The following is a 14,771-nucleotide window of genomic DNA, read 5'->3' as shown; positions in this document are numbered from 1 at the left end:
GAGAGCAGAATTTACACATAAAGGGCCAATAAGTGCTAAATGTAAATACTAAGTGCACCACTTTCTTGCATCAACAAGTTTAATTGGGCTTGGTTATCATATGAACTCATTTTCATCTAATACAAAATTATTGCTGGAAAGAATACACTTGAATCCTTCTAGGGTTAAGGAAGACTTTTTATCTTTTTCTGTTCTAAACTATGTATGAGTTTTTACTCTTTTAATCTGAATCTTGGTTTCAACTATATTATCGAACAGTAGTTCTGGAATTTACCATGGTACAAGTGGAAGTATTTCTTCATTCCTGCAGTCTAAAGTGCATATCTGAATTGCTTAAACAGAAGCATATCTAGGGTTTAAACTGGACTTTTCATAAAGCAGCCTACAAGAAAAGTGCTTCAAAAATTACCAAAGAGAGAAGCGGAGAGCTAAGAGAGGGCAAACATGTCAGAGAATTCAGAGAGACTATATACAGCTGATCTAGGACAAAAGGGGGGTGGGGGGGAAACTCAAGTTGTTTGTGACTTCCACCAATCCATTTAAAAAACTGGTGCCTGCTGTCAAGGTTCCTTGAAGCTACAATATGGTGAAAGCAATGAGTTAGTTTAAATATGCCCTTGAATAGGTAACTTATAAATAAAAAGAACTATATTTTCTTCTTTTGGCCCCCATCATCTTAGAAACACCAGGAAACAAGGAACACTAATGTTTTCTTATTGGAAGCAATTATTAAAACCAACATGAGGCTTGCTTTGTGTAGGTTTAATTTGTGCCAAGGTGTGGTGGCATTTAACCATATTCTAAGCTGCTACACTGAGGAATTTAACTGAGTAAGGCCCCACATCCTTCGCGATATGGCAGATCCTGCAATACTAGGCTTTCACTGCAATTTTCATTTTAATTAGCTTACTTTGCAGTTCACAATTTTGTATACATTTTGAGTATGTAATTAGCGCTGCACTAACATTCAGTGCCTATAAAATGTAAAAGGCTAAAGTGATTGGACTTGATTTCTACAGCAGTTGTAAGACTGTTAGTCTTCTGAATTTTATATTGTATCGGTCACTTTTTAAATGAATGTAATATAGTTACAGCAAAATGTCTGGTAGTATATTTAAAAAAATAGCTGCCATAATATAATACTTGAGTGTTTTATATTGTTCCAGTAATTTTTTTCTTAAATAGATCTAATCTGGCTTTTCCAAATTATCAGTATTCATAGAGGTCCATTATTATTTTTTCACATCTTGTCCACAATTCAGTGGCAATTATTTTGAAGATCATCTTGTGATTCAGTTAGCACCTTAACTATGAGTTAGCTGCTAAAAAATGAGGAGGCCTGTAGCTGTTTGAATACAATATGATACACAGTTCTTATGGCACTTCCTCTTGTTTTCTCTCAAGAATGGAGGGTTTTAACAGGTGGTGTGGTCGGGGAAACTCCAGTCTTCAAACCCCTGAAGAAAGCAGGTTCCAAGATTGTGCATCTTGGGGCAACCATCTAAGGAGCAAGGTACTTCTGCCACATTGCTTTCTGTCCTTCCCCACCCTTTGGCTTAGTGCTCCTGAGCCATGCAGCCATAGGCTCCTCTTCCTTCACTTCTGCCTTATCCCTCTTCCTCTGAGGGAGGAAGAAGGCATGAAAGGGGAGTTAATGCTGGTCTAAGCAGCATAAATTCTTTTACTTCCTCATGGGAATCTGACATTTAAAAGGTGACTGTAGCATACAGCACCTATTCTAAGGTCAGCAATTTGCCCCAGACACATTGCACTCCAAATGCATGGAGGAGATCCTGTGGCACTGTGGAACATGAGGAGCATGCCACATGATCACAGCTTCCTTTTCCATTATGCCTGCACTAGTTCTATGAGAATGGATTTCTACCTGTGTAACTAGTATGGCACATTGGGCCCCAAATTATTTCTCTAGTCTCAATCCATTACTTTGGTCCTCCAACTTTGTTACATGGCACAACCACAGAAAGCAGGAGTACACAAGCTGACTTGCAAACAGTGTGGAAGACACAGGGCTTTACGTGGGCAAGAAGCCTGCTTTCCTTGAGTGGTTAACAAAAGGCCTCTTACATTAGCAGTCCCGGTACTCTGGAGGGCACAGGGACACTACAGCCAGTGCATTGAGGGCAGCAGATTAACATCTCTGGGTCAAGGAGAAGTTTTGCCTGAGGCATAATAAGTAGGGCAGGTTGGGGAATTTTTCAATGAAACTTTTTTATTTTTTGGCCTGAAAGTGCTGATTCATCAAAGCTGAAACTTTTCATGGGAAAGGGTCAGTTTCTCAACTTGGAAAAACATCCGAAATTTTTTTCTTGAAATATATCAGAATGAAACATTTAAACTTTAAGAATGAAAAAAATAATTTCAATTGGGAACACTGGAATTTTTCCTTTAAACTAATTATAGTTATTAAATGTTTAAACAAAACGTCTTGAAATCATCAAAATATTTCAGCTGACCTGAACTGATTTTTTTTAATTTTACTGGGGGGGGCGGGATTTTTGGTTCTTGAACACTTTTCAATATTCAACTGTTTCCTGTCCCAAATCAGAACATAATTTTGAAATCATGAACATTTTTGTGCATAGGAAAACAGTTTGTTAGAACTCAGCAGGAACCTCCTCACTTCTCTTCCTCTGACTCTCTGTACTGCCCTCTATCCACACCTGTGGCATAAATATCCCAGTCTCTTCCTTAACATTTACAGTTTCTTCCAACGTTGGTTTAACTAACATAGGTGTAGGGTAGGTGTGTTGTGATGTTTTGTCACTCCCTCTACATAGTCCACCCTGGCATTATATGGTATAAAGAGAATCTGTTTTAAGACTAAGATCTTCCTAGCAGATGAGCCCCTGGCACTGAGAGATCATTCCTGGATCTGTGTGGTTGGTTGGCATGTCTGCTGGTATTTTGGACTCTTTTTCCATAGGCACTAATGGGTAGCTGGTATTTTGTGACATGAGAACTTAAAATCTTACTTAACAATTCTGTCATCTTATGATTTTTTTTTATATTCAATGGAATATGAATAATTTGAATAACGTTTAAGCTGCAAACTGCTGACTGGCTACAGTGCCTTTTGCTGAAATAAATGTTTCTTAGCTGATTGAAAAGGCTCTGTTACATAGGCAATTGTTACCATAAGGATCTCATAAAAAATGTGGAGTTGTCTTCTGGGGGAGAAATCTTGACCCCATTGAATTCAGTGGGGCAAGACTGCACTCCAAGTAGTTAACTTAAAAAAAATCACAACTTGCTGGATGATTGTTTAAGTAGTTACAAAATAAATCACTGTAGCTTGTCCCTTCTGTCTCAACCATTTCTGTTCCTAGTACTGTTACTAAAGCAAAGACATTCCAGAAATGATCCAATAACAGATTTCTCTCCTTTTTAAAAAAGGAACATACAGAACTATAAATATATACACTTAGAAATACTTTGCAATCCTCTACAGGAGTATATAATATACTCCCTTCAATACATGGCTCCCATTAGTATCAATGTAATACACTGCCTGTTGTACATATTAAATATACATCATTTTAATCCATTAGGGATGTCTGAAAAGCAATCAAACTGAAGGTTTATGGGTTTACAATGTATATACTGCAGTTGCTAATGTGATTACCATACAGTAGTTGCAGAAATAGTATGCTACACTGATTCCCCTCCCCCTCTTTCTCCCTGTCACACAAGGGGGAGGAGGAGGGTGTTCATGGAGAGTTATTGATCTTATCTGGCTCTTCTCTACTTTTCTCTGTCCCGCCACACAATTTTGCCACTGTTAGTGCCTATTCCATTTTCTATCTTGCTCTTAAGACTTTGTCTTTTTTTTTTTCCATCTAATAACCTCTTTTCTAAATCTCAGTATTCTCCCACTATTGAATGTTTAACTTTGTAATTGTATTATTCGGCTGTTCAAGTGTCTTCAAAACCAACTTGTGTATGCATAATATTCAGCCTATTGGACTTCTGAGTGAGATCCTCAGCTGGTGTAAACTGGTGTAGCTCTAGGGACTGTATTTATTCCAGCTCAGGATCTGGCCTAGTACACTTTATATACTGATTCATCCAGAGTTCCTTTATTGGTGTTGGAAGGGAAGATCGTTGTCTTAAATAAGAAAGAGAAAAGAACAAAAGACAAGCATGGAGAATTGTATAACATTTTATGAATGCCTCATGATAATGGGCCCAATCCTACTCCTCTTGAAATAAATGGGACACTTTACCACTGAATACAATGGGCACAGAAATGCACCAACAAATCTTTCCAGAGATTTATAGTATTTAATAGTTTGCAGGAGACAAAAGCCACTTGGCCAGCTTCTCACTCTTGTGTATATAACACACGAGAGTTAATGAGTTCAGTTTTTCTGGACAGGATATATAAATATATTTGTGAAAATTATATCACATATCCCTAAACAATTGCTATAAATCAATGTTATGCATTACTGGGGGTGGGAGGGAGAAAACCTAAATAGGAGCATATTCAAAATTGAAGAGAGTTATGCAATTGTTTTCTGAGACAATCTAGCACAACCAGATTGCCATTCTTTTAAAAATCCCCCTAGTTAATCCTCAAATAAAACCAATGTTGTGTTCTAATCTTCAATGCAAGGATATGTTGCTATGACTAGTTCATATGCAATATGCCTCTAGTAATGCAGCAGATGTTTGCCTCCAGTTGTTTTGCTTTTGTGTATGCACTTTGAGCTGTAGCAAACCCAAAATTTTAAATGTGCTCAAAACAAAAACTTTTCAATAATAAATTATCTTAGCTATTGGATTTCATTACAAGTTCAAAGCGTCAGGTATGCTCTTGCCTATAGTTGTCTATAGGTTTCCACATTTTAGAACAATTTTTTTTGCTTTTCATTAGAGAAGTGGCAACATTATTTACTGGAAGTTATTTTTTAAATGATATAAAATCTATTGTGTAATAATTTGAAAGAAGCAATGAATGTGATCTATGTAATTCTAAGTAGGGAAAATTTGCTCCAACAGTTATCTTTTATCATGAAGTGCAGTAAAAATAAAAGATTGTCCTGATATATTTTTAGAACTGCTTAGTGTTTTCTAAGATACAGACTATTTTCTGCCAGTGTCTAAGAAGTCATGTCAGAATCTTCTCCTCAAACAAATCATTCAAAAAAAGACTGACCTGGTTATCTTTATGTAATTGTATATCAAACTTTCACTGATGATAATGGAAATAGCTGTGCAGAAATGTTGCCACAGTCAGCTTCAAAAAAGTTCATAAAAGTTACTTTTATCATAGGTATAGTCTAAGTGACATCCTTTTTGTTTTGCTTTTAAGGTCACTTTTCACAGAAACTTATCTTGATGTCATTTTTAATTGTCTGCCTTGTCTCCACAAATACTGGTTTCTGAACAATTACCTGATGAGAGAAACATCTTTTAATCCTTTTGATTTTTTATTTTCTCTTTCAATTTATCCAAGGGTGATTGTGAGTAATTAAAAGTACTTAAGGGCAACAATCCGTTAACAGTACCTTGTTCCCATTGTGATATGCACAGTACCAGAAAGTTTGACTAGTGGGTCGCTTCAGACTGGGCAATAGATATTTGGTGCTACTTTGGGCATTACATTACCATGTTTTTAAGCTCCAGGGGAACCATAATCCATTTATTAAGTGCTTTGTATGAGTAAATTTTCTCTTCTTTTTTTTTTAAAAAAAGAACCCATAATATAATTTAAATGTGTCCTGTGCTCATTACAAAACTCACTAAAACAAGAAAATGTGCTTGAGCTCTAAAACTCAAATCAGTAGTTCATTACTATTTTGTAAACTTTATATTCAAATTTCTAACCCTCCTTTAATCTGTTACTATGGGAGTCATCTAAGACATGTTAGACCCATTTTGTAATATTTTTTAAAAATACAGCTGAATTAAAAAATTGTAAGGATCTTTAAAGAATACTGTACAATTATACCACAATGTAAAAGTATATATAAACACATTGGCAGTAAAGCTGTAGTATAGTGTTGTGGTTTTTTACTATGAAAAAGTTGATTGATTGATTGTTTAGTTAGTATGAAGTAGAAACCTAGTAATAGCAGATATACCCTCACTGGGTGTCATTCTTCATCTGTCCAATAGTGACTCTGCATAGCAAGTCAAATGGGATCTCTTTCTTTATGCCTTTTAACTATCCCAGTAAGCAGCTGTATGCACATTTGTAATGGAAAACCTCCTGCTGAACATGCCAGCCCAAACAGTATGTACTAGAAGCCTTAATCTTGTTATTGGTGAATGTCCTCATGCCTAATGATTTTATAGATAACCCAATAAAAAATGTTGAAAATCAGAAAGGCTAATGGGAAGCAAGCTCTGGAAATGGTATCGATTTTCTTGGCTCGGTCAATGAATACCTTCCTCATTTCATCGAGGCTTTTTGGTGCAGCTTGAATGGGATTATTTGGCCCCTTTGGAGTCACTCCATCTTTTCCTTGCAGACATGGTCCCACTCCATAGGCTGTAAAACTGAATCGACTTTCCCTTACCTCATCGTCCTGTTGCAAGAAAAGTAAGAAAGTTCTTCAGTTACATAGGTTTCTAACCTGCTGAAAACAAAGTTCTACGTCCTTACTTCAGTAGCTTCTTTAACCCACCACTTCATATTTGCTGGATGACATCTTGGTCCCATTGAAGTCAATGACAAAACACCCTTTAAAATCAAGGAGGGCAGGATTTCACCAACTGGCATTTTTAAATACATAATCTATTCAACTTCCATTATTTCTAATGATCTGTGATTGGACAAATGATCAATTTACTCTGTTCTTTCCCATTTAGAGCCCAATTCCCTGGTCTTCAGCCAGGCAAAACTCGCATTGCTCTTTTGGACAGGGACCATATCATTTGTACTGTACATAGTGTCTAGAGGCCAGGACCCCATTGTGCTATCATAGTACATATAACATGTTGACATCAATTAAATTAGTGGGAATTCTGCCTGCTTGAATACTGTACTACTGTACATCTAATTAGTCTAATTTTTACACCTTATTTCTATAGTTTCATATATACATCAAATAAAAAGAATTCTTTTTTTAAAATGAAGGGAAATTGTAGGTAAAATGTTATAAGTAGAGAAGGCTAAGGTACAGGGATCAAAACTAAGGGCCATATTCTTTGCAGTTTCTCCACTGTACATACAGAACAAATCTGTTGATGTCAATGCAGTTATTCTGGATTTACTCATGTGTGAGTGAGAATTGAATTTGGTCCTAAATCCATTGAATGGAAAGAAGAATTATATACATACATGGGGATGTGGTACATGTCCAAAGAGGTGGCTTTCATTTTGTGAGCACACTTTACATCGCTACTTACCAAATTATGGGTACCAGGTAGGGAGAGATGCACAGGCTCAAATTTGCTACTGTAACTTATTCTGCAGGTGCAAATATAGATATATAAATTGTACACAGGAACTGAGACCAGGTCCAAAACTGACTGAAAGTATATCCCAAAGTCTCCTTTACCTTTAAACTATGTGTTTCTTCTTCAATACATATCCTACTGAAGAGTAATCCAATTACTTTTGAGGAATTCGTATTTGAATTAATTTTAAACTCTATTTCTTGTTCTTATCTGATCTCGTTTAAGTGCTCTATAACCATAGGCTTTTAAGATCTCTGAAGTGCAACAAAATAAAATAAGTATTCACATCTTATTTCACAAATAATGATGTAGTCCAGGAAAGCTGTTGCCTTAAACAACTGGAAGAAGAAAATAAAGTTACAACTTAGACTTAGGGGGAGAGGGGAGAATCAGTTCCTTCCCATTCCAGGAGAATTTTTGAGCTTTCAAAAAAAGCCCCTGTTCTGTATTACGATGAAAAGTGAAAATCTTAATTTTTTTTTCATGAACCAAAAATAGACAGAATCCTATCAGATTAATTGAAATGTTTCATTTCAAAACATTTCATTTTGATTTAGACTTTTATATTTTTTCCTACAAACTTCTAAACCAAAAGTCCTTCTGAACCAAAAAAAAAAGTTTGTTTTCAAAATGGATTGTCTTGAAAATTTCAAAGCTTGTTCAATTTTTTATTTTTATTTTTTAAAATGAGGAGTTTGTCAAAACCATTCCTTTCCTGTGATCAGTTTTGGTGTCGACAAATCAGCGTATTCTGGAAAAAACACAAACATTCAGTTAAATTGAAAAGTTTAGGCTGACAGTCACCTCAGGGATTTTAAAATCTCAGCAATGGAATCTGAGAATGGTTGCCATTCCACTGAAATGCTTTTTAAATTTATACTGTTGCAATCCTATAAACTTATTCACAGTTCTCTGTTTTAATAACACTTCTATAGTAGCTTTATTGTAATTAGTAATGCACTCTAGTAAACAAAAAAAGAAAAATTAACATGACAGCAAGAAAACAGCAGTAGGTTACTAAAACATGGGGATGAATAACAGAAATATAAAATGATCGCAGGGTGCAAATGTTATGACATGATTAAACAAAACTGTTTTAAACTAAGTACTCTGTTTTCTAAAAACCTGGGAAATAACATCTTTGTTGTAATACTTTTAATAGGTGAATTATGAAGTGCTAAATTCATCTTGTGTAACTCTTGACTTCAGTGGAGTTACATGTAAGATGAATTTGGCCAATAGATTTTTAAATACCCAGAATCTGACTAAGGTCCTCACCCTCCATATTCTTGCTACTGGATGTAGGGCTTACTACAGTGAGTAGTTCCTTTGACCTAAAATAAGTGTTTGATTTCATGCAATAGCAAAGACTACTCTCAGAGTGTGTCTGCAGGATCAGGCTCTAAAATGGGACACAAGACTCTGTTCTATGTTACTAACTAAAATTAATCTTCTTCTGAATGCTCCCTCAAAGATATCTGAAAATAATAAAATCCTCTCAAATAACGCTGATGGTTCATTTGTTTTCATAGGTGGATTTTTCTGTTGCTTCTCTTTGAAATATAATTGGGTTGTGTCCCTGACCATCTTGGCAAATATCCATTGATGGACCTATGCTCCATGAATGTATCTAATTCTTTTTTAACCCAATTTTATTTATATATAATTAAATGGACCAGCTCCTCAGCTGGTGAAGCCACTCAGTTGGAGGTATACTGACGTACATCACCTAAAGATCTGGATCATAGAAATTCCCATTCAAAAATGCACTGAATGTTGATTTGAAAACTTAAGTCTTCATTTTAGGATGTCACGATGAAGCAATTTTTTTCTTTTCTTTTCCTTTACATGATTGTCTGGTACATCGTCTTTTTATGTAAAAGGAAAATATAATATAAAATATAAAAAGGAAAAAAGAAAATAACCCTTATTTATAAAAGCCTTTGCTGAAGTTTTAATATTAAACCAGAGGTTTTCATGTATACTGCTTAACAAATTAATCATTAAAAATTGTTCAAAGTCTAATTACATATATTTTTATTAGTATAAATATTTTACCAGCTCTTTAAATATTATAGTAATTAATGAGTGCTCCTAAATATAGGTAAAGATTTTTGAAACACAACCAGAATCCTTAGAGGCTTGAAGGCAGTGAGCTGGGCTGGTTTATTTGCATATCAGTATCACTATAGAAAATACCTAGGCATAAAAAAATGATCAAAATATTTAAATTCACTTTGGCTCCAGATGTTTTCTGTTTGATATATGCTTTAAATAATTTACTCTTCCTGAGGAATAACACAGATTTGAAGAAATATCTTTGCTATAATTTTTGGCTGTAAGTAATACTAATAGTTTTAGGATGTATTTATAACCTTTGAGTTATTTTGAACATTTTAATGTTTTACTCTCCATACTTTTTTGCAGAAAGCATTTGTAATTGAAAGCTGAATAGGCATTTTAAAATATGTATCCAACCAAGTTATTTCTCTTAGCTCTGTTAATTTTTAAGCCTCCTTTGGAATAGCAGAAAGTCAAATTTTAATTCCCTGTTTTTAATTCCAGATGTACACAGGTCCGTATAAACTACAGAATTAACAAAACAGGTACCTTTTTAATAACACTTTATGTCATCACATACAGGTAACGAGTCCACGTGGGGGAAAACATCGGTTCAGACAAAAGAACAGGGCCTTTGTTAATGACTGTGTATCACATTATGACAAATGGGACATCTGCTACATAGTTTACCCTTAAATTTGTACTGTAGATTTGAGCCAAAGTCCCGTCTATAGGTTCTGCACTTCTCAAGCCATTGCTACGTCGCAATGATTCATTGATTTCATTTCCATCAAGCACTCCCCCAAAATACTTTCATCAAAATGGAGGGAAGACCAAAAAGGAAAAAGCAAAACAAAGGAAAACAAACAAAAAAATTTGATTATCATTAAAAGGTATAATCAATCTAGTCTGTGCATCTATTTTCGTCACTAAAGATACCATGATATTTAGGTCTATATGAAAACAGAATAAAAAAGGTTGAATATTCCTGAGAAGTAAGTTTATTGCATTAGAATTTAGTTTAAAAATAGAAACTGTATTTTTCCGTATAGTACAATATTCCTCTGTGCTTGCTTCTTTTGAAATATCAACAAGAAAAATAAACTCAATATGGACCAATTATGTATGATGCTTCTAACTCTGTCTCTTTCTGCTCATTCAGGTGCTTTAAGAACAAAAGTTTTATAAAGTAAGTGTTTTTAATTCTTAAAGTTCAGATCAAATAAATTAAAGTGGTAGATTTGAATAGTCATTTGTCTGTTTCTATCACAAACATCTGTGCACTTTTCTTCATGCTTCCCTTTTATGCATGGAATGTTCTCCAGGAATCTATCCTTAAGGCCATTATGCACTCCTTCAAATCCATCCTCGCAACCTACTTCTGCTATGATATCTATCAGGAAGGCAACAATGACTAGGATACATGACATGTTGGTTTAGATGACTTGAATGGAAGTAAGATTGGGCATAAATAATACACACACATAAATAGTCTTTTTCTGTGCTTTCCCATGAGAGTTGGATTGAGCCTTCAAAAACAAAATCATCTTTAAATAATTTGGAACCAAAGTTAAGATCTCACAGCTGTAATCATTATCTCCATTACAATTGTCTCCCTACCTCCATCCTCCTTTTGTTCATCAAACTCACTTGTTTCAATTGGTCTCAAATTAGACTGTAAGGCCTTCAAGGAAAGGATTTAATTTTCATATGTTTCCATGCATCTAGCACAAGGGGGCTAGTTGTGACTGGGAGCTATTACTAGAACTAGTTGATGATAAATGGTAAATATTTTTGTGAAAATTGTCAATTTTTTTAATTAAAAATGAATTTTGAATTTTTCAACCAGTTCTAACTACCACAATATAAATCACAATGTCCAGATTCTGTTTTTTGCCAAAATCTAGATGTAAAAATGGTTTCATCTTGAAAAATGTTGCAGACAGTTTAGAGTAAATTATAGATTTGCAGTATTAAAAATTAAAACAGTCGAAGCTTTGGGCCACATGCTTTGCCTGTGCAGAAAAACCTAAGTAGGGCCTAGACAACACTGATTCCACAAACGGAAAGTCATTGTGTTAGGAAGGGGGTTCTGTACCCTATGGAACTGGTAAAGTTCCATCCCTGTAAACCTGTCAGGGTCCCAAGATTGTAGATGGACAGAATTGTATAAAAGGCTTTTTCATCCCTAAACTCTCTGCTTCTATAATCTACCTACGTATAACAGAGAACAGAATGGCAGCTCTAAATCATAAGAGCGGATTTAAAGGCCTGTTGTTCGAACACCTATCCTGGTATTTAATTTCTCTTCATTCTCCCATTGCTGATTTCCTGGTTAAATAAAGGTCACTGAAAGCTGTTTTCTTTATATGATGCATCTTGAAGAAGGAAGTCAAATAAAATCTAATCCGTGATTGTTAACCTTTGCCAAATGAGTCACAATGTACACTAAACTTTATAATAACTGGCTACAGTAGCTGAGTGGGAAACTGATAGGTGAAAACCAGCATAACAGTATTAAAGTGTATTTGTTAATTTACTAAATACAATTGCACATAAATTCCATATTTAGAAAATGTACTGAAACAATCATGTTTGTTCGAAAGACTGTTTAACTCTGTTTTAATCCAGAAGGCTTCAATTATTTTTGTTAGCAGTGTTAGTGATCTATCAAACGTTTTCTCAAGGAGCAATGTCCTTTTTATAGTTGCCCAATAAGAAAGTGTTAAATAAGGCTGTAAGAAAAGGTATACTGGCAGAGTTGTTTCCAGACCTGCAAGCCAGAATTAAATCCGGAGGTGGGTTTGGAGTCCACTTCCCTGGAGGTGGATATAAGCACTAGCTAATAGATCCTCTGCTCACCAGCCACACCAAGCATCAATGTCAATTGCAAATAGAACTGCCTGCCTTCCCTTATAGAAAAAATTGACTTCAATAGAAAAGACACAAACAAATTCTGGGGATGGAAAAATGCAGTAAGCAGAAGGGCTACGTAGATTTATTTATTTTATTTTATTTTACACCACTGAAATGAAACACATTCTTTAAAAAGCAAAAATGTAAACCAAAAAACACAACAAAAGGAGAAATGCACACACCAAGTGATTCTTAAAAAAAAAAAAAAAAAAAAAAAAAAACGAACTATCAGAGTAATATTTAGCAAAAGTGGTTAACATGTTTGCTTTTTTTCAATCACCCATCTTTTAAAGTGTAACAATTGGAATTTCATACATACTCTATCATTAGCACTTTTCAGTTCAATGCATAGAACAAGGAAATCCAGGCATAGAGTAGCTAGAGAAATCAATGAATAAAATGTAGGAATATTTTAAAGAAATAACTAAAATTAAAATAACAAAATACTTGAATGTTTTACTGTGGCATTGACTTTTCTTTGTAATTGCTCTATGTATGAATGTAATTAAACAGAATATTGTCATTTCATGTAAATTGCTGAAATAGGTTTGTCTCGTTCAATGCTAAATATTTTACAATATCTTAAATGTTTGTTCATAGTGTTGTCACTACACTCTTTGCCCTGTGCTGCCTTGGAATATGCGCACACAATTCTTACTGACTTAAATGTCAGTTTTGCCTGAGTATCTTCTGGAATGTAGTCCTATATTGCTGCCTAGGAGCCCAACTTGAGCTCACTGACACCAGTGTCTAGCAGAAGTAATTCAGGAGGTGTTGGAGGTTCAAAGGCTTGTACCGGCAAGGCACTAAGTATTGTGGCCTGATCCACCAAAGCACAGATATCAATGAGACTATGCTTGTACTTTAAGTTTAGCACATGTTTAAGTGGTCGTTTGGATCAGGCAAGAATGTTCAGTACGTTCTGGGTCGATCCCTAAGGCCTTTAAATTGGATTAACTGATAAAGAGGTGTATTGGGGGGAAGCTGAAGTCTTGCTTAAAAATTGGAGATGTAAATGAAGTTATTTTGATGCTAGAGGAGAAAGGAAACCTATTACTCTACAGTCTGTGCCCTTGCGCTTAGAATACCCAATTTGTTTTTCACTTTGACTTTGATCATGTGGTGAAAAGACACTATTTGAAATCAGGTTTCAGAGTAGTAGCCATGTTTCTGTATCAATTTTTGTTGTGTGGTGTGTAGTTGCTGGTGAGTATCTGCTTTGGGGTGGGGGACTGTCTGTAAGTGAGGACTGGCCTGTCTCCCAAGGTCTGAGAGAGTGAGGGATGAGTGAGGCCAGTCCTCGCTTACAGACAGCCCCCCAACCTGAAGCAAATACTCATCAGCAGCTACACACCACACAACAAAAACACTAACCCAGGAACCTATCCCGGCAACAAACCCCGTTACCAACTCTGTCGGCATATCTATTCAAGGGACACCATCATAGGACCTAACCACATCAGCACACCATCAGGGCCTTGTTCACCTGCACATCTACCAATGTGCTATATGCCATCATGTGCCAGCAATGCCCCTCTGCCATGTACATTGGCTCAACTGGACAGTCTCTACACAAAAGAATAAATGGACACACATCAGACCTCAAGAATTGTAACATTCAAAAACCAATAGAAGAACACTTCAGTCTCCCTGGACACTCAGTAAGAGACTTAAAAGTGGCAATTCTTCAACAACAAAAACTTCAATACCAGACTCCACTGAGAAACTGCAGAACTGGAATTAATTTGCAAACTGGACACCATCAAATTAGGCCTGAATAAAGACTGGGAGTGGATAGGTCACTATAAAAACTCACACCTTCTTGTCAACTGTTGGAAATGGGCCACCTTGATTGCATTGGCCTAGTTAGCATTACAAAAGTAATTTTCCCTCCCTTTCAGAGTAGCAGCCGTGTTAGTCTGTATCCACAAAAAGAACAGGAGTACTTGTGGCACCTTGGAGACTAATAAATTTGTTAGTCTCTAAGGTGCCACAAGTACTCCTGTTCTTTTTCCCTCCCTTGGTATTCACCCCTTCTTGTCAACTGTTGAGAATAGGCCATTTCCACCTTAATTGAATTGGCTTGTTTGCACTGACCCCCTACTTGGTAAGGCAACTCTTATCTTTTCATGTGCTATAATATATATTCTGCTTACCGTATTTTTCACTCCATGCATCTGTTGAACCCATTTCTCTGTTGAACCCAGTTGAAGTGGGTTCTAGCGCACAAAAGCTTATGCCCAAATTTGTTAGTCTCAAAGGTGCCACAAGGACTCCTCACTGTTTTTTATTTGAAATCAATTAAGTGAAATTAGCATGCCTGAGACCCAAAGTAAATTTTGCATTTACAATATTGCAAAAGCTTC

General features: G+C 35.6%; 1 protein-coding gene and 1 long non-coding RNA gene across 3 annotated transcripts in view; one reads left to right on the top strand and one right to left on the bottom strand.

Annotated features, from left to right (window-relative positions):
* Window positions 1–10,027, top strand: part of LOC128837874 (uncharacterized) — a 98,243-nt gene extending 88,216 nt beyond the window's left edge. For both annotated transcript variants that reach the window (XR_008445046.1, XR_008445048.1), the window contains exon 5: window positions 9,994–10,027. This is a non-coding gene — a long non-coding RNA (uncharacterized LOC128837874). The remainder of the gene's footprint in view (window positions 1–9,993) is intronic.
* GLRA3 (glycine receptor alpha 3) overlaps window positions 5,956–14,771 on the bottom strand; it is a 105,033-nt gene continuing 96,217 nt past the window's right edge. Inside the window, exon 8 of the mRNA XM_054029509.1 lies at window positions 5,956–6,554. Within this exon, the coding sequence (XP_053885484.1) occupies window positions 6,285–6,554 (270 nt within the window). The 3' untranslated portion in view covers window positions 5,956–6,284. The remainder of the gene's footprint in view (window positions 6,555–14,771) is intronic.

The sequence above is a fragment of the Malaclemys terrapin genome, chromosome 5 (genome assembly GCF_027887155.1).
Source record: "Malaclemys terrapin pileata isolate rMalTer1 chromosome 5, rMalTer1.hap1, whole genome shotgun sequence".
Classification (NCBI taxonomy): domain Eukaryota; kingdom Metazoa; phylum Chordata; order Testudines; family Emydidae; genus Malaclemys; species Malaclemys terrapin.
The sequence above is the reverse complement of the archived record's forward strand: the minus strand, read 5'-3'. Positions and strand labels throughout refer to the sequence as shown.